Consider the following 21321-nt stretch of genomic DNA (forward strand, 5'->3'; position numbering starts at 1 on the left):
AAAAAATGTTTGAAAAATATTTGTGTACTTTACTGCAGATTTTCTCAAAATTCATCATGTGCTAGTGGATATTGGGTCTCCCAGAGAATAGTTAACATTTTTATTTTGCATTTTAAGTCTCATATCTGAGAACATTTAATGGGAGTAGTGTTTTGAGAAAGACCTTAGGCCAAATGCTAAGCTAAAGAAACATGGTAGTGGGAAGTTGGGCGATACTGCAACGGGTTAAACGCAGGTGGCACAAAGCGCAAAGTCCGGTGGAAGGATCCCGGTTTGAGCCCCCGGCTCCCCACCTGCAGGGGAGTCGCTTCACAAGCGATGAAGCAGGTCTGCAGGTTTCTATCTTTCTCCCCCCCGTCTTCCCCCCTTCTCCATTTCTCTCTGTCCCACCCAAAGACGACAACATCAATAACAACAATAATAATAACTACAACAATAAAACAACAAGGGCAACAAAAGGGAATATTAAAAAAAAAGAAACATGGTAGTGACCTTTCTTTTCTCAGAAACAACACTTATGATCCGATTTTCTACCTCCAGACAACAGCATGGCAAACAATTACAAATGGCTGGTTTCTTCACTAGTTTCCTCATAAGTGACCAGAGACTTCCTAGAAAATAGCGAATATCTTTGACATATTGGGAGCTGCAATAAGATGTGAACAACTTCAAAAACATCTGGACAGAATTAAAAGTTTCTCAAAGGAGAGACCAATTTTCTAGGAAGCTCAGACACATTCAGGCTCTTCTATGAGTGAATCCATAATGTATAAAAGAACATGCCCAAATACACCAGTTTATTCACTGAAGACCACAGACTATCAGTGTTGAAAGTGACACAGAGAGACAGCTTGGACCAAGTCTGTTAGTTTGGAGATGACAAGAATGAGTCCCAGAGGTTAGGTGGCATGGTCTAGGTTATAACTGACAAAGCTGGAGTTAAGACCAAGCCTCATGAATTTCAGTTTCGATTTACTTTTCTTTTGTGGGCATCCTTTCCCTCCTATTTCATTTAAAAAGGTAGTACTGACACACAGCATATTAGGGGAAATCTATTAGGATGGCATAATTCTTCAGATATAGTGGTGAAAATACTGTATTGTAACCCTGTAATTCTTAAATTCTAAGAAGTAGTATTTGGTAGCTACTTCAAGGTCCCATTGTTGGGCAATTCTGGAGAGGCAGAGGTGGGGTCCAGGTATATGCCTTTTTTTACATATTTTTCTTTTTCTTTTTCTCTCCCCCTTTCTTACTTTATTGTGAGGTGGGGGAAAAGCATAGTAAAATTTGCCTGTGTGCCTTTCTGGCAAGAAACACTAGGAGCCTCTGAGGTAGGTGTTCTGAAAAAAAATGTACTTTGAGAAATACATCTGATTAGCTAATTTGTTTTAATATTACATCCTAAATCCTTTGACTTGGCATACTCCATACTGTGCTCAAATAGTCAAACCAGAGTAAATTCAAAGGAAGAGGGAGAATATTAGAAATCCATGTGAACATTTCACTGAATATGTATAAGATACCCTGAATCACATCACCTAACTTGAGCTGTTAACTGTAAGGATTACCAAATGTATATATTACTCGTGTTTCAGAAACTTTGAGGTTCAGAGATAAATAAATAACCCTCTTGTTTTCTGAATACAGTTATTTAGGCAAAAGATGTATTTCCTAAGAGGAAGGCTGCCTGATAAAAGAAATTCAACTTCCTTATTATACATGAAGTAGTTCTTAGAAACCAACATTTGGAGGTTTTTATATATAAGGGGAAAAGCAAAAGATAGACCAGGTTATCTTTCTTCGTACACTTGGGTTTTAAAAATGAAAGAAAAATGATGTGGGTAAAGTGGCTCGAGGATTTCCCTAAAATAGCAATATTGCCATAAGTAGCTGGTTTTCAGGTGCAGCAATGAAACAAGCCAAGGAGCAGAAAACAAGAAAACGTGCCTCAGGCCCATCTTTTCCTCAGAACACACACCAACTTGCTCCCAGTCTTCATGCTCTTTGAATCCCACAAATCTTTTCTTCTTCTAACACCCCATCTTTAGCTCAGTGTAGAGCATGAAAGGGTGGTGTGTGTGTGTGTGTGTGTGTGTGTGTGTGTGTGTGTGTGTGTGTGTGTGTGTGTACACAAGCACAATGCTGCTGCTGAGAGATTTGGTGTCAAGTTTCGTAATCATAGCGAAGCCCATAGCACATACCAGCATGGGCAACCAGGAGAGGATTATTGTGAAGACTAGCATGACAGTGTTGGAATACATGGGCATGTTTAATCAGACAGAAAGGAAGCTTCATTTTCATTTACTCCATAGGAAGACCCCCTCCCCCACTCCTCATAACACCCCCCCACACACACACATACATATACACTCCTCCCTATTGCTTGCATCTTTTCCATTTTTCTCTTTGGGAGAGAGACTATGATGTCACATTACCATCCTCTCTCTTCTCTTCTTTTGGAGGTATCATTTATCTATCAGGAAAGTCTATCCAGGCAGCTGAGTGGTGGTGCAACTGGTTAAGTCTACATATTATAGTGTGTAAGGACCTGGGTTTGAGCCATTGCTCCCCACTTGCAGGGGGGGGGGAGGGAGCTTCGTGAGCGGTGAAGCAGGTCTGCAGGTCCCTCTCAATTGTTCTCTGTCCTGTGAAGTAAAATAGAAAGGAAAAGAAAAAGGCCACTAGGAGCGGTGGATTCGCAGTGCTGGCACCTAGCCCCAGTGATAACCTAGGGGCAATAAACATTTTAAAAAATATATTCAAATGATATCCCTGTCTCACTTCCATTCTTTCCCAAGACTGATGAAAGTATTATGAAACAAATCTTCAATTAGGGAGATAACTACTTATTCATCTGGAGGTTAAGGAGTGACTGCACTCCTCAGTTGATACTGTGTTCTCATCCCCTTCCTCAGGACACTCTTTCCCACAAACTGGGAAGCTGCCCTTCTAAATTTGTATCAAACTTGCATCCTGTTGCTCTCTAATGTACAGTTGTATTTGGTCAATAAGAACTTTCCACAAAAATGAAAATTAAGAGGAGAATGCAATCAGGATGTTTATTTCCTGTGAGAACATCACAGATTGATAATATTGCTCCACAGTTCCCACTAGGTTGCCTCTCTATGTAGCTACTTTCTCTAAGTTCTGGTAACCACTCCATTTCTTCTTGCTTTGGTCTACAGTTAATATTTCCTTTTATCCTTTCCTTTTAACGAATAGTTTTCCTAAGCCCTTTCCCATTCCACTGGAGTGTGCCATTTATTTCCTATAATGACTCTGGATAATACCACATTCAACATAAATTTTAGATTTCATTTGCTACTGAAGTGATAACTGATATTAAAGTTTACGTTTCTCTTTACTATATACTTAACATATGAATAATATGATACCTGAAATGTAGTAATAATTCAATATTTATTTATTAAAGCAATATGTAAATGAATTTGGTGTTTAAACTCAATTATAAAAATGTAAAACCTTTACATTAAACTTTTGTATCCACATATGTTCATCTCTTGCCACAAATTTGTCCTAATGCTTTCACAATGCATGAACAATGATGAGTTTTTCCCCAAGAAAGTATTTCCCTCCCCTCTCTTTATGGAAGAAATATAGAGCAAGACTTAGTCACATGTGTGACATTTGCCTATTGATTTTTCACCTTTTAAATAAAATCAGAATTTTCTTTTGACCTCTTGGGTGAATGTGTTAATAAACAGAATCACTACTATTTGGTGTACTCATCATATTCATAAGGGAATGATGAGCATACAAGTAAGTACATGAGTCAGAGAGAGGATCTAGTTCCCCTCTTGTGCTTGCCCTGTTGTCACACTTGGTAGGCCAGCAAGATCAGACTCCAAGTAGATATCCTAATGACTTTGTACTGAAATGTTCTGCACACTTAAGAATACCACTTAGAGACCTAAGCTTTTTTGCTTGTATCTTTTCCATAGTGGATTTCACATGGCTAATAGTCAGTCTCAACTGTCCAGAAGAACCCTCTGAAGAAAAGTTAATGAGCAAAAGCTGCATGCTACAGTTAGGAGAACCTCTGAGTCATAGAAAACCCAGAATGCTTCCGAAGACTTTGTTATCAGGCTTGATCCAACTGAATGAGATTATACAATAGATGAACTAAGGAATATATCTAAGGGAGATGAGAGTAGAACTAGTGAGACAAAACAAACAACAACAACAACAAAACAGAATTAGCAAAATCCAGGATAAAGTAGACAAGACTAAGTAGGAAGTAGAAAAACTAAAAGATATGTCAAGAAATACTGAAAACAACACTAGAGACATGTGGAATGGTATCAGAAGAAGCAATATATGCATTACTGGTCTGCCAGAGGAAGAAGGAGAGGAAGGGGGAAAAACACTAAATGAAGAGATAAAAAACTTCTCATACAAGAAACAATTGAAAGAATCAATTATCACTAAAATTGCTCTATAATAACTTCTAAAAGGGCCCCTATAACCAGTAACAACAACAAAAATGTCAACATAAGAACTCCCCAAATAAGTTTAGAATAATGGCATTGAAATATCTTAAATCTATAATATCATTAAATGTCCATGGTCTGAAATCACATATTAAAAGGCACAGAGTAGGAAGATGGATCAGAAAATACAGCCCAACCATATGTTGTCTTCGGGAATCCCACCTAACTAGAGTGGACAAAAACAGACTCTAAATGCAAAGATGGAAAACCATCATACAAGCTAATGTACCACAAAAAGGCGGGGGCAGCTGTATTCATAATCTGACACAGTAGATTTTAAAATAAATAAAATAATAAAAGAAGAGATGAACATTACATTATGCTGAGGGACCCAATAAACCAAGAGGATGTAACAGTTATTAACATTGATGCCACCAATAAATGACCATCAAAATACATCAGACTGAGAGCTACGAAAATACACTGATAGCAGCACAGTGATAATAGGAGACTTTAACACCTCACACTCTCACATAGATTGTCTAGGCCAAGAATTAATAAGGCCTAAACTTGAAAGCAACCTAGGTGTTCAAAAGCAGATGAGTGGCTAAGAAAGTTGTGGTATATATACACAATGGACTACTATTCGGCTGTTGAGAATAAAGAAGTCACCTTCTTCACCTCATCTTGGTTGGAACTTGAAGGAATCATATTAAGTGAGATAAGCCAGAAAGAGAAGGATGAATATGGGATGATCTCACTTGTAGACAAAAGTTGAGAAACAAGATTAGAACGGGGAAACACAAAGTAAAGCGTGGACTGGTTAGGTGTATTGCAAAGGTCTCTGGGGAAGGAGAACAGTGAAAAGGCTGGGGGGTTGGCTTTGGGATCCTGGGAAATGCGATGGCAAAGGACCTAAACTGGGGGTGAGGATGTTTTGCAGACACCTGTCATGGAGAGATGAGTACAGTTGGTATCCATGTGTCAACAGTTATCCTGTAAACCATTAACCTCCCCCCCAATAAAATGATTTTTTCAAAAAGAGGCTAGAACTTCTTTGACATGCTTCTATTAAAAACAAACACCTGTGAGGAATCAATCATCATGGGTGTTCAACTAACAATAATGTATAGTCAGTGTGTGCTAAAATAGAGAAGTGAAGGGCAGGTGATAGTAATTCATTTTTTGGTAATAACCTTAATAATTGAAAACAAATCATGCATATGTGGGGCTTCATTTGATATTCACCACAATTCAACTGAGGTAGATAAAGGAGGAAGAAAATTGCAGGCGTTGAGAGGCAAAGACAGCTTTTCTTAAAAATGAGCCAGAGGGAGTTGGGTGGTGGCGCAGCGGGTTAAGCGCACGTGGTGCAAAGCACAAGGATCCCGGTTCGAGCCCCCGGCTCCCCACCTGCAGGGGAGTCGCTTCACAGGCAGTGAAGCAGGTCTGCAGGTGTCTGTCTTTCTCTTCCCTTCTCTGTCTTCCCCTCCTCTCTCCATTTTTCTCTATCAATCCAACAACAACAACATCAATAATCACAACAAGAGCAGCAAAAGGGAAAATAAGTAAATATTATAAAAAATAAAGAAAAAAATGAGCCAGAGATGAACCTGGGTTTTCTGGATCCATGTCCAGGGCTCTTTGCACTATACTACTCTGTCACCATGTGATGAAAACATTCTCAGACATTCCGTCTATAAGAAGGACTTACTGGAATATAGCTTGCTAGTGTGCATGAGAATGCTGCAGATGTCATTTTCTTGATGTCACCTCAAATCCCTGGAAGCACCTACAGGCCCATAGTAGTGGTCTAATACATACAACTGTGTTAGCTGGTATCCCCGCAGCAGGCAAAAGTAAAGTTAAATGTGACACAACAGGTAGAGTTCAAATGTTCAAAAGTCTTTTATCAAAATCATCCCAGAACAAAACGATCACATAAAATTTGCCTCTGTCACACCCATTCTTTTCTTTTTTCTTTTCTTCCCATTTTGTTGCCCTTGTTGTCGCCCTTGTTGTTGTTGTCATTTTTATTGTTGTTATTGCTGTTGTTGCTGTTGGATAGGACAGAGAGAAATGGAGAGAGGAGGGGAAGACAGAGAAGGGGAGAGAAAGATAGACACCTGCAGACCTGCTTCACCGCCCGTGAAACAACCCCCCTGCAGGTGGGGAGCCAGGGGCTCAAACCGGGATCCTTATGTCAGTCCTTGCGCTTCATGCCACGTGCGCTTAACCCACTGCACTACCGCACGCCCTCTCATACCCATTCTTTCCTTTCAATAACCCTTTTTCTCCTTTCATCTCCTACTGACTTGCTCTGAAATGCCTATATCCTTTCAGGTGTTTGAAGGCTTCTGCTACCTGTTACCCTCAAGTCCAATACTTCTGATACTTGCAGGCATTCTGCTCTTTCTCCCCTCAGGATCCATAGTAATATCTAATGCCTTTATCTACCACAAGGATCAAAGAAATGGACACAGCACACTGGGGCTGTATCATCACTGACTGATTCACCTTTTCCAAGTGTCCCTCTGGACATTTGTGCCCAAGCTACTCCCTAGAGGTGTTTGTAAGCTAAATATTTGAACGTGAGCTCCACTTGGTCATAGACAATAGAATTTCCCAAGGGAGAAACCTTCTAGTTTCTTACAAGTGGTCTAATTCTGCTTGTATCTGAAATAACCTTTTGAGCTGATAGCTCCTTGGAAAAAGAAGCTATATTGCATGCAAATGTAGGTTTTAATGTCACATATCACACTTTCAAATTTAGATCTCCAGACATGGGAAAAATTAGTGTGTGTGGCATGCACAAAGGAGTGAAGTGAATAGTCATTCTTGGCATTATCTTTTCCTGAGCTGATCCCTAAATGGATGTTACGGTGAAGTGTATCTATTCATATTGGAATGAAACTTAGGGCATTACTCTAAGTTAATCTTATTTTCAAAGAAAATTTCATTAAGATAGATAAAGGCTTTGTTTCAAAGGAAAGAATCAGAACTAATGCATTTTGCTCAGTTTGAGCATTTCATTTGGCTTGTTTAAATGCTTATTGTTTAAAATGGCATTTTTCAACATACAGTAGTACTGACAAAAGAGTATTTGCTGAGATGCAGGAATAACACTACTAACAATAACAAATCAACTAACAATGAGACAAATCACTCAAGTGGGGAGAGAGGATCCTGTGTTGACATAAAATCAACATTTGCCATGGTTTTTCAACCAGGTAATTGTGAATGGACACAGCTTGTGCTTTTATGTAGACTGCGGAATTTGGAAACATATGTTTTGACAAGATCTGACCTGGGTCTCTATGGATCTTATAGATGGAATACACTTGGCAACTCTGATTCATGACTTTGTTTATACACTTGTGCTTCAACACATCATAAAATATATTTTTTTTTCCTATACTTTCTAAGAATGGCTCTCAATTACAGAGTCTAAGTCTGAATCATTTCTGGGTTCTTTTTCTAACTCACATCCACCTCCCTTCAAAAAAAAATATATATATATATCCACTGTGATATCTTTCAGAGTCCATCAAGAATATAGAATAGACATGAAATGTTTTACCAGCTTGAAAGAGTTCACTGAAAATTTCTTCAAATAAGAAAACTATGCAGATGCATTCATTTTTCCCTTGCCAATTCACAGCAGACAAGAAGACGGAGAAACACACTACTGTTTAATAAAGACTCTAAATAAAAAAGAAGTGTAAAGAAGCCATTCCCTTTACCTCAACAGTCCATATTTGGGTCTTCATGCTTTTATTTTTGTGATCAAATATTGCCCTCCTCCTCCTCCTCCCCCTACCGTCCCCCACTTCTCCTCCTCCTCCTTCGCCTCCAGGATTATCACTGGGGCTCACTTGGTTTCTGTACCATGAATCCACTGCTCCTGGCAGCCATCTTTTTTTTCTGTTGTTGTTGGATAGGACAGAGAGAAATTGAGATGAGGGGAAGACAGAGGGGGGAGAAAAAGACACCTGCAGACCTGCTTCACAGCTTGCAAAACGACCTCCCTGCAGGTGGGGAGCCGGGGCTCGAACCAGGGTCCTTGCGTCAGTCCTTGCACTTTCTTTCTCCTTATTTAAATATTGTCAGATTGATTTAAAGTCTTAGTGGATTTTGATTTACTTAATTTTATTAGCTATTTAATAGTAATTTACAAGATTATAATTCCACACCACTCCCACCACCAAATTTCTTTTTCTTTTTTTTTCAAATTTTTTTCTTATTAATTTTTTTATCTTTGAGAGAGATGCAGAGAGAGACACACACAGAGAAACACCAGAGCACTGCTCAGCTCTGGCTTATGGTGGTGTGGGGGATTGAACCTGGGACTTAGGAGCCTCAGGCATGAGAGTCTGTTTGCATAACCATTATGCTGTCACGCCCACCCTACCAAATTTCTTTACCACCCAACCCTACCCCAATGGTAACCTCCATAGTTCTTTCTATATATATTGAAGTTCATGTGTTTGAATTCTCTATATTCCATTTATAAGTGAAATCACCCCATGGTTGTCCTTCCCTTTTCCTCTTTCCTTTCAGATAAGAGAAACAGCGCCTGACTTCCTCAGGTGTTTTCCGGGAAGCTCTCTCCTCTCCCCTCTTACTGATGGTGCAAAAGCAAAGACTTCTTGTCAGAAAAGTTCCTGATCCCAGTCATTCTGGGGTTCAGAGCCCTCTGGTCATCTTCCCCTGACATTTTCCCCTTTAAGAGTATGGATCAAAAAAAAAATTTTTTTGAAGTGCAGAAGGAAGAAGTTCTAGCTTCTGTAATTGCTTTTCTGCTGGACGTTAACGTTGGCAGGTCGATCCATACCCTCAGCCTGTTTCTCTTTTTCTGTAGGGTAGAGCTTTGGAGAGGTAAGGTTCTGGGACATGTTGGAGAGGTCCTCTGCCCAGGGAGGTCAGGATGGGATCAGAGTAGCATCTGGAACTTGGTTGGTGGGTGAAGTTAGAACTTGGTGAGTGAAATTAAAGTGCCTCCATGGATGTCTCAGCTGTAGTTTCATGATGTTTGCCAAGTTCAATATTTGTAGGTCCTTGTTGTTTTGGAGAAGTGTCTCTGTGTCCACTGTTGCTCCATGGCCATGCCTCTCGGAAACCCAGTCTTAGTATTAACTACCATTATTATTATTTTTAATACCATAAATGTCATCCTGCTCACTGTTTTCACAGTCAGTTTACTTTGCCATGATAACAATGATAATTAATAAGGAGCCTCTCACTCTTCAAGATACCATCCACCGTGCTTGTAACAGCCACTTTGCTGTTAGAATTTTTCTAGTATCTTTTTCTTTTTATTCTCAATTCAGCTAAGATCAACTTAGCTAGCCATTGTGACAACTGGTTAGTCCCTCAAAAGTTTCCTTCCTCGGCCTTTACTATAAATAATTAGAAGCAATAGTCCTCCTTATTTGTCTGTATTTTGAGCTGGGTAGTGATTTCACCTCTTAGAGTACATGTTACCATGCACAAGGACCCAGGTTCAAGGCTCCAGGCCCCACTTGTAGATTGAGCTGCACAAGTAGTGGAGCAATAATGTAGGCGCTTCTCCTTCTGTCAGTTTCTCCCTTTCTATCTGTCTCACACCCTCTAGCAAAAAAAAGAAAAGAAAAAAGAAAAAGACTGTCTGGTCTGATGGAGTCATACATACAGGCACACCAAGCCTCAAAATAAAATGCTGGTGTCAAAGAAATTATCTGTATTTTCTCTTTTTCATTATTTTCTCATCCTGAAGAAAAGGGTGACTTCCTTTCCCCACACTGTATTGCTATAATAAAGTATTTCCCTGTCCTCTTAGATCAGTGTGGGAGTGGGCTGACAAAACATAAATATGTAAGAGGACCATATAAGAAATATAAAGTTCTATGGAAGCACAAAGAGGGGAAATGTTTTTCTTTTAAATAATAGAGAATGCTCTACACCCACGTAAAACTAAGCTCCTCAGAGTAAAGAGAATTGGGGAGCTATTGAGTAATTGATCTGAAGTAAATGGCCTATGTAAATAAAATTTATGACAAGAGTAGCAGAGTTCATTGAAGTAGTGCCTTAAGGGGAGAGGGACTAAAAACTCAGAGAAGTCCATTAATGTTAGATTCTGAAGTGTGGACTGCCCATTCCCCTTTGTCTATAAAACATCTTGTGTTCAGATTGTAAAGTAGTATATCCACAAATCATGACTATGCTTTGCATCAGTTTATATTTACTTCATTTATTTATCCTTTAGAATCACGAGTAGTGTTTTTGAAATAATTTTATTTGGGGGGAGTTAATGGTTTACAGTACGGATGTTGACACATGGGTAAAATTGCACATCTTGCCATGAAAGGTAGCTGTGAAACACTCTCACCCACAAGTCAGGTCCTTTTTCATCAGCACACACCAGAACCTCAGAAAACCCTCCCCCTAGAAATGTTATTGCCAAGGAGTGATGTCCCTAGAAGAGGCAAAGAAAAAAGCTGCTATGGAAATGATTGCTCAGTCACTTCAAAGTAGCAGTGGAAACACGAATGTCTGCTTTATTACTCTTTGAACTTTTCTCCTCTTTTGAAAAATTATTTCCAGAAAATAATGATCAGTACCAGTTATTAAGCAAGGTGTTCAGAAATGTGAAACAAAATTTCATCTCTGGATCCACCAAGTGCGCCTTCTGGTGCTATCCCAGATAAGAAATTATCTCTCCATCTGTTGGATTCCTGTATCTGTGCTCTCTAGTGGTACTTAACAGCTACTTAATTACTTCTATCTAATCATATGTATTGTACCTTGTATTATTATATATTAAAATATTGCATTTTGAAAGTGCATATCAAGCACACTCTTCTATTTGATGGTGCCTCCTGAAACTGCTTCATCTCACCTTTTCAATTTTTATAATTTTATTTTTGTTTAATATTGGCTTACAACAAGATTTTAGGGATCTATAATTTCACAGTTATATATGTGAGTGTGTGTACAACACACTGCACCCATCACCGAAGTTCCTGTGCCATCACACGCACAATGGGTGGCAGTATTCTGCATGTAGTTCAGACTCATTGAATGGGTAAATGAATAAATGTGTGTATGAGCAGTTCTACTGAAAGATGACGCTGGACTTGTTACTCATAGGGCTGTACCAAAATATTCACCTCCAAAATAAGGAGCACAAAATTGATATGAAATGAGGTGACCCTGGAAATTGTTTTCAGGAACCTAAACCTTTGAACTTAGTTCTGTTATCTCATTCAGGAATGCTGTAGGAATTAAAAACATTTGTTTCACCAAAATTCTGATTTATTTCTCTATGAAATGGCCATTACTTGTGTATATTCAGAGGTATATCATTTAAAGAAGAAATGAATTTAGAATGTAGTTTTCATGCTTATATTTACCAATGATAAAGATTAATTGAAACTCAAAGAAGTCCAGTTAAATCACAAATGAGCATAGAAGAGAAAACCAGACCCAAAGCAGTTCATGTGCATGCGTTACAACGTAAGACCTAGAATTTTATAGGCGTCTTCTTTTAAAGTATAATAAACACTTTACAATGCACTATACTAAATTTAATTGAAAGATGAAAAGAAAGAGAAAAAAAAGGAAAAAGAAAAGGAAAAAAAAAAGAAAAAAAAAGAAAGATGAAACTTAATTATTACTTAACTAAAATCAAAACATCAAGAATAATTCAGTTATTTATAGATAGTTCTTTCTTAATACACTTATTTCCTGATTCAGAGTAAAAATAAAACAAACAGATAAAAAATAATTGTTAATTAAATTTTTATGTTAAACAGAAACACCAAACTTTTTAATTTGTTTCTATTTATTTTAGCAAAGAAATCATTCAACATCTTCGACATGTACACATTACGTTGTATGATCTTGTAAAATTTCATATAACTATTTCGAATAAACAATTAGAATGTTTAAATAAGAGGAAAACACACATTTCTGATGTATTCAATTAAAGTCTCTTACAATGTTTAAAAATGAAGCCTTAAATAGCATGTCTCATATTGAAATTGAAATTTCATTAGAGTAGATATTTAAAATCAAGACCAAAGATTTTGGTGTAACTGTTCAATCTTGTTTATATCTTGGTAGACATTCAGACAAGTCAAGTCGACCATTTTCTCTTTATGCATTTCTAGCCACAATCCCCTCAAGACAAAATAGGAAATGTGGCAATAAACTGACTTTGGTCTTTGGGGGCGGGTAGAATATAAACAAGAAAAGTTTTCAAATGTGGCAAGTAACATATAACACTGAAGCTATTTAAATCAGCGTAAAGTTCAAAATGAAATGAATGGTATACTTGTTTCCATTTTATAGTGAAAAATCCATGAAAACTTTTTTTGGAGTATTCAGGTATCTAGAAGATTTCTCACAGGCTTAACATAGTTGAATTTGAGCCTACCTTTAAAATTTGGCCTGATCCTTGCATCATATCCTGATGTCCTTCCCATTAATTTGTCCAAGAAATCAGAGGGAGATAGGGCCTGTGAAGGCTGTCTTCCAGACCTGGAGTCATGGTCTTTGCAGAAGGCCACCCTAAAGACACCATTAACTCTTTTAGCAACAATTACATTTGCGTCACCCAAGAACTAATGACTTCATTTTTTATATCATGTTTCAGTAAATATATATAACATGTTACCATGAAGAAAAAATTATATACTCTTTGATCTACTTCTGAACTTGTATCTGGTCTAAAGTTAACTTTAAATGATGAGGGGTATAAACCCTGTGTCATGCCTCCTAAGTCACCAAACTTTAGCCAAAAGATACTGATGATGATATGATGCATGTCGTCTTAACTTGTGGATTTTAGACATGTAGAGCTACTGCCATTTCTTTCTAGAGACATTAGAGGAATGAAGATGATGAATTTGAAATTTATATAGTTTAGAATACAAGTTAACAATTCTTCCAGCATTTCAACCCTTAATGCAGGTCTCTAATAAGAAATTTATCATGACTTTGGCAGAACAAATAGCGACTAATTATTCTATTGTTATTTTCTTACCTGCTAGATTCTATCCCAACTGTCAACTATTAATAATTTCCAGTGTGTTGTTTAAAAGAAAACTATCACTTGGAGATTTAACTTTATTCTAAAACAGCTCAGTAATGAGCATGTCTATACTTCAATCATTTTGTCTATTGTCATATTTAAATTTCTTACTATTCAATTTGGTATTTGTTTAAAAAAAAAGAACCCCTCAATCAGTTTATACTCTGTATAGTCAAATATACTAGATGTTGGCTGGAAAATTTCTTAGATTTCTCTTTTCCTTAGAAGTTTTATTTGGTCTGTCATGAAATTAATTCTTTCACAGTATGTAGGGGTTGAATGTATGTTGATTTTTCCCCTAAAGTATATACTTAATAAGCTTTATTTTAAGATGTTTAACAAATAATCTCATTAATTCTGATACTAAGAAAATACCTCATTTTGCCAGCTTTTTAAAAAGTAGTATTAAATATAAGTAAAAAGGACACAAACATTAGATAGAAGTTAAATATTGACACAATCATCTAAAATACTCACATTCCCATATGTAGACTCATCTGATTAATCAAATATTATTTGAGTATGATGGTGGTAGTGGAGGAGAAGGAAGTGGAGATGATGATGATGGTGGTGGTAGTGGTGGTGATCTTAATAAAACCCAGTCTAAATATTTTCTTAATCATAGTAAGAGATGTGAACCTGAAAGGAACATACTGGGGTTTCCCAGTACTCATTGCATTATTGCTTTATGTTCCATTTTTCTTGGTTCTGTGAAAAAAAATGCCATAAAATGTGGTGAAAATTAAATGAAGAGTCCTATACTTTGTTGAATGAGCATCTCTTTTCTTCATCCTGTCTTAGAACCTCTGCCAATAGGACAACTATTTAATTTACTGGTAATAATCTGCTATTTTGAAATATTAAATTATTTGACAATTTGTAAATTAGGTAGAAATGCAGTCATGCTAGTAATGATTTGTCAGTTATTTTAATTATGCATAGTCCATTTCTCATGCACACATATATACAAAGATGTCACACTAATTTAATTTTGACAGACAACCAATTTCTAAATATACCAAACAGTAGACCATAGGGGTAAAATGAAATTTAAATATTTTTGATGATTTAAATATTTTTGATGAAAATATTTTTGATGAAATTTAAATATTTTTGATGATTTGAGGATTTTTTTTCACTTTTAGTCCTTGTAGTTGCTGAAATATAATAGAAGTCCTGAGTTGGCTAAGAATTATGATTCTTTTATATTTTATATAAAAATGAGCATGCTTCTTGGCAAATTAATCCAGTCAGTTTCAGCACATGAAAAGCATTACATCTAGTAATTCCCTTAGATTATTTTCAGAAGAATTTGAAAGCAAAAATAAAAATAAATCACATTATGTAGAAATGTAAAGAGCATGCAACTTATCAGACTGCCTTAATAACACATTGGTTGTGAAAATGTGTTGAAATGTATAGTGAAGATATGTGTCATAAAACTTGCCTTTGTGAAAATTTACCACCCTCCAACCATAATTAAGCTTTTAAAAAGAACAAAAGAAATCTAACTCTCCCCTAAAAATTTAAAGCAACATGGTCCTGTGCATGGGATATATATATATATATATATATATATATATATATATATATATATATATATTCTTTTTCAAACAGTTTCCATGTGGAAAAATAGCATGCAAAGTCGTTTCACCTACCTGAAGTGGTGTGTCTCTAAGAAAAATGCAAACAAGGCTGTCAAAATGTTCACTAGCTGCCGGTTCATTCCTGTTTCTGTGGTGCTTGTAGAAAATATCTCCGAAATGATTCCAAAAAGAAGCTAGAACAAAGTATATATTTATTGTCCAGATTCAAAACCTGGCAGGAATCTAGTTTCCTTGAAAATCAAAAAGAAATTTGGGTTTGTACAGTTTGCTGAGAAAAAACAAAAAGTGCCAGTCCTAAACATCATGGTCAGGTCAAATCCGGGCTCAGGACCATCATTTAGTCCAGTAAAGACAAAGCCTTAGAACTGGTGAATCCCCCAGCTGCTTTTCCTGAGTAACAATAATAATAATAAAAACGCTGCTACCTTAATCGTATCACCATGCAAAGGGGGCTGGTGACAATGCCATGCTGGAAGTCGGGCGTCTGTGGCTTTTATGTCCTTTCTTTTTAGCAAATCTCTTTTCTCTAGAAAATGTTCTCTTTTTAAGAGAAGTTGTAAATGAAGGAGAAGAAAGGACTGCGCGCTGGAGTGGGTAAGAAGAAGAGGGCAAAATTGCTGAGATCCTGTGCTGGAATGAGGGCTACAGAAAGAGGAGACGTGATCTTACCCAGCCTATAAATTTCAGCACTCGGACAGCTCCTAGCTCTGAAGTGCGCATGTTTCCTTTTTCAGTTGCTTGGGGCGGGGGTCGGGGAGAAGCGTTTAACAGGGGACATGACTGCACTTCTAAGCCAAAGATTGGCCGTTCAGGGAGGGGGTGCGCTGACAACCAGGGGGGTCGGGGGGGGGGAACACAAAGATCAGAGTAGACAGACCAAGAGATTGAAAGAGTCTAGGGTCTGAGCTTCTGGAGATGCAAGTCTGTCCGTGGGTGGGCGGGACGGGAGTTGGACAGAAAAGAGAAGGGAGTAAGTGGGAAAAGGAAATTGAGAGAAGCAGAGAACAGGGTCTGGAGCACTGAAATTACAACAGAGTAATGGGAAGCCCACTCTGTGTCAGTAAAAGCTGGAGGCAAAAGAGGTGTCCTGTGCTTAGAAAGGAGGGAGAGAGTGTATTTCTTGTGCATAGAAAAGCCGTAGTGCAAAAGGAGAAGGTTTGTGGAAATTTGTACTTTAATTTAGAAGCTGTTTGTACCTTTCTCGCCCCTTGAATGTTTTGTACGACTTTACTTGCCTGTTTCCAAAGGATCTTTCTACCACTGTACTCGGGAAAGACCCTTCCACTGAGCTTTCTTCAGTGGCTCAAAATCCTTGGGTATCCACAAGTCAGATTTGTAGAGGATGAAAAAAAAAAAGACAGAGAGCCAGCAGGGGGCAGTAGCAATCTTTTCCTGGCCTGGTTAAAGGTTAGAGCTGGACTCCAAGTAAGAAATGGAGCAAGGAAGAGTGAGTATGCAGGTTGACTTTCATCTCCCTGTTCCAGATGTTAATGACTTAAGGAGGGTCCTGTAATAAATTGTGGATGCTTTTCTCAAAATAAGCTAGACAGAAAGAAAACAGTGAAAAAAATTTAAATTATGCACAAAAGTATGACAGGTAGCCTTGCTATTGATATTTCAGATTTAATTTACAGTGGTTATTAATAGTTTAAAAAAGAGGGAGGGTAAATAGTTTAATGCAACTAATTAGCAGTGACTGTTAAGGGAAAATGAAAAATACACTTTCTACCATTATTTCATGAGTACCTCATTAGCTACCTAGGTACTCCACTTCAAGGCTTAAAAGTTTGAAACAAAATAATACAATTAAACTTTAGTCTATCAATGACTAACCTGCCCTTGAACTGGTTTAAATATCATAGCAGAGTAACAAAGAATTATGCTTAAAAAAAGAAAGCAGATTCTTAGAAAAAAAATCAAGTTCTTTTCAACTTTTTAAAAAAATATTTATTTATTTCCTTTTGTTGCCCTTGTTGTCTTTTTTTTATTGTTGATGTAGTTATTATTGTTGTTGTTATTGATGCCATCATTGTTGGATAGGACAGAGAGAAATGGAGAGAGGAGGGGAGACAGAGAGAGGGGGAGAAAGATAGACACCTGCAGACCTGCTTCACCACCTGTGAAGCGACTCCCCTGCAGGTGGGGAGCCAGGGGCTCGAACCGAACCGGGATCCTTACGCCAGTCCTTGCGCTTTGCGCCACGGGTGCTTAACCCACTGCACTACTGACTGACTCCCTCTTTTCAACTTTTAATGTTAATATAAGTCAACCCAAGATCTTGTTATAATGCAAATTCTGATTTAGTAAGTCTGGGATGGTGCCCAGGATTCTGCATATCTAGCAAGTTCCTAGCTGAGGTTGATGCTGTTGGTCTGCTGATTTCACTTTGAGTAGCAAGGGACTGTATGTCCTTCTTATCAAATGTCTATTCTACCAAGACAGTGTGAATATAAGAGCTTTGCTTTAGATGAAAAGCAGCTGTGCCTAAGCATTCTGCTTACATACAAAATCAATTCTGTAGATGTATTATATTAACTCTCAAAGTGAATGAGAAAAAGTGAGTCTGTTTGAAAGGAAAACAAATAGTGTAGTACAGAACATCTCGGGACTGCAGCTTCAAATCTCTTCACTTCCAAATTCATTCACATGGAAACTCTATACCTGATTTTATCCCTGCAGTCCTGACCCACAAAAATAAAATAAATTCCTGGAAATGTATTTCTTCAATTGGTGACATATGGAAAAAATCATGCAAGATTGTATGTGTGTACGTATGCATGCATGCACGCACACACGCATAAACACACGTACAAGAGTCTTTCTAAAAGAAATTATATGAATAATGAAAATAATTTGACCCAAATCTGCTTTAGGTTGTAATGATGCTTAAAGTAATAGTCTTTGTAAATCATTTCTTTCAACAGCAGAGTTTTGTTATTAGCTAGCAGTAGGGTGAGTAGGAAAGCCTGTGATAAAGGGAGGTTCTGGCCAACAGCACAAAATCACATCATTTATTATTTTAGAGTTGGAAAGAACTTTAGAAGATATCTTGTGTGAGCACCTCATTTTACTTATCAGCACCTCAATTTAGATTCCAGCCCTGTCAGTCCATCGAAACAGCTCTCACTGGTGCTTCCAATGGATTCCTTGTAACTAAGGCCAAACAATGTTTTTCTATTGTCATCTTTCTTGACATTTACAAAACACTTAATGTCAGTGGTCTCTTCTCCCTTTCCTATTTCCCTATTTCTCTCTCTCTCTCTCTCTCTCTCTTTCTTTCTCTCTTTCTTTCTTTCTTCCTTCCTTCCTTCCTTCCTTCCTTCCTTCCTTTCTTTCTTTTTTCCCTCTCAACAAAGAGAGAAAGAAAGAGAGAGATCTTTCTCTTTCTTTCTCTCTTTGTTGAAAAAAAAGAACAGAGTATTTTTTATTGTGGTAAGAACTCTCAGTATAAGACCTACTCTCATCAGATTAAACATTTTTTTATTTATAAAAAGGAAACATTGACAAAACCATAGGATAAGAGGGGTACAACTTCACACAATTCCCACCACCAGACCTCTGTATCCCATCCCCTCTCCTGATAGCTTTCCTATTCTTTAATCATCTTGGAGTATTAACCCAAGGTCATTGTGGGATGAAGAAAGTTGAAGGTCTGGCTTCTGTAATTGCTTCCCTGCTGAACATGGGCGTTGACATGTTGATCCATACTCCCAGCCTGTCTCTCTCTCTTTCCCTAGTGGGTCAGGGCTCTGGGGAATCAGAGCTCCTGGACACATTGTGGGGTTGTCTGTCCAGGGAAGTCTGGTTGGCATCATGCTAGGATCTGGAACCTGGTGGTTGACAAGAGAGTTAACATACAAAGCGAAATAAATTGTTGACCAATCATGGACCTAAGGGCTGGAATAGTGCAGATGAAGAGTTGGGGGGGGGGGTTCCTCCATTTTGTAGATAGCTAGTAGGCATATTTTAGTTAAATTCCAAAGGGCCTGTGGCTATACTAGTTTTTTTTCCCCTTTTTCTTTTTGCCCCTGAGCCTGAAATCTGATGCCAGTGAATCCAAGTTATTGTCTGGGGAGGTAATTTCATGGCTGGAAAAAGGACCAGAAAGCTGTATCAGGGAAGAGAGTAGTTCCCTAACATGGGAAAGGGGTATAAATATTGTTGACTATAAACCCCATTAATGTGATGTGATCTGGGGCCCATAATTAGCTTAGGAGCCTGTGTGACCTCTGCATCCCTCTAGATCTGAACTCACATTCTATGGTCATGAGTAGGAACTTCCAAGCTGCCCCAATATCAGAACCCATCTCCCTCAGGTGTAGCCTAGAGTATGTTGTCCATCCTCCCTTCTTTGGATGATGGAACATTCTCTACCATTGTTGATCCAAGTTGAGGGCAAGGTCCTATGGGGGCCCACAACGGGGTCTATTGTGTTGTTCCTGATAGAAATGACCAGTAACAATGGAGAGAGGGGGTTATTTGAGTTCTGGCCCCATCAAGTCTGTTTGGGAATCTCAGGACTCTCCAATTAGGGCCATAGCTGATGGAATGGCCTGATAGTGACTAAAGAGTCATGGTTAAAGTATGCCAGTCTCTTGCCCTTATTTAGCTTTTGCAGTCCTTGCTTTGTTAAGGTTAGCTTTGGAATGAGTGAGAGAACTATAATACAAAGTAGGTGAAGAGGGTATCTAAGTAGACACTATTTCATTATGAACTTGATACTGACTCACTAAAGACTATTGTGTATTTTTGCTTCCAGGTATATATTTTGACCTAATTTATGAATACATGCGAACTTAGGCTCTACCTTATGAGACCTGGTCTATATCTAGGTTTTGGGACTTTGTTAGAAGTGAACCTCCTGGAATGAAATTAGAGACTACCATGAAAGGAAAGGTCTCACCCGAGTAATGAGGGTGAAGGGTTGACATTCCATGCCTGACGTCTCAGGACACAGTCTGAAGTGAAGCATGTTGAGGTGGCAATCGTTGTGTTGGTTAGGTTGTGGTCGGCGGATACAATATTATTTGATATGGATTGGGAGAGGCATACGGGAAAGTGGGCCCTATCCAAGGGTTCCAGGACTGGGGGAAGTAGGGGATCTATAGTGGAGATGTGAGGTTCCTGCTGTCTTAGGGTTCAAAAAGACAATTGATAGTTAATGTTATCATCACATTATTTGGTAATTGGGTTAACTTTGAAAAGTCCTTTTGTTATAGTTTGCTGTACAGTACCCAGTATCTTGTATATAGCTGTGCTAGTGGTTGCTTCTAATCTACTTGGTCTAGGCTTTTGAGAGAGTCCACATATCAAATACACAGCCTATATATTAAAAAGATTCAGTTTGTGTTTCGAAAAACTTTGAGACATACAATTGATTTTCCCCCTCATATTAATTAACTAGTGATTTATATGTCTACATTTTGCTAGGAGTATACATAAACACCATTCCCACCACCAAAAGACTGTGACCCATCCCTCCCACCCACTCCCACCCCCCACTGGCCCAGGAAGCTGCATGTCTACCCCTCACCACAGGGTTTTCACTTTGGTGCCCTACTTACAATTTGGTCAGGTCCTGCTTTTAGTTTCCCTTTCAGATCTTCTTAGTCAACTTCTGTTGATGAGTGGGATCATCCCATACTCATCTTTATCTTTCTTTTTTTTTTAAATTTTTTATTTAAGAAAGGATTAGTGAACAAAAGCATAAGGTAGGAGGGGTACAACTCCACACAATTCCCACCACCCAATCCCCATAACCCACCCCCTCCCATGGTAGCTTTCCCATTCTCTATCCCTCTGGGAGCATGGACCCAGGGTCATTAAGGGTTGCAGAAGGTAGAAGGTCTGGCTTCTGTAATTGCTTCCCCGCTGAACATGGGCGTTGACTGGTCAGTCCATACCCCCAGTCTGCCTCTCTCTTTCCCTAGTAGGGTGTGTCTCTGGGGAAGCTGAGCTCCAGGACACATTGGTGGGGTCTTCAATCCAGGGAAGCCTAGCCAGCATCCTGGTGGCATCTGGAACCTGGTGATTGAAAAGAGAGTTAACATATGAAGCCAAACAATTTGTTGAGCAATCATGGATCCCAAGCTTGGAATAGTGGAGAGGAAGTGTTAGGGAGGTACTCACTGCAAACTCTAGTGTAATCCTGCTTTCAGGTATATATTTTGCAGTAGTTTATGTATACGTG

General features: G+C 38.3%; 1 protein-coding gene across 3 annotated transcripts in view; it reads right to left on the minus strand.

The window, feature by feature from the left end:
* The window catches only part of GLRA2 (glycine receptor alpha 2), a 188579-nt gene extending 172777 nt beyond the window's left edge, over window positions 1-15802 (minus strand). For 2 of the 3 annotated variants that reach the window (XM_007517486.3, XM_007517484.3), the window contains exons 1-2: window positions 15183-15802; window positions 12868-13001 (exon numbers count right to left, since the gene is read on the minus strand). In XM_007517486.3, the coding sequence (XP_007517548.1) occupies window positions 12868-13001; window positions 15183-15250 (202 nt within the window). In that variant the 5' untranslated portion in view covers window positions 15251-15802. Of the gene's footprint in view, window positions 1-12867; window positions 13002-14001; window positions 14233-15182 lie in introns of all 3 variants that reach the window. The other variant, XM_060183025.1, reaches the window with a different exon arrangement.
* Between the last annotated feature and the right edge of the window lie 5519 nt (window positions 15803-21321).

Source organism: Erinaceus europaeus, chromosome X (genome assembly GCF_950295315.1).
Source record: "Erinaceus europaeus chromosome X, mEriEur2.1, whole genome shotgun sequence".
Lineage (NCBI taxonomy): Eukaryota > Metazoa > Chordata > Mammalia > Eulipotyphla > Erinaceidae > Erinaceus > Erinaceus europaeus.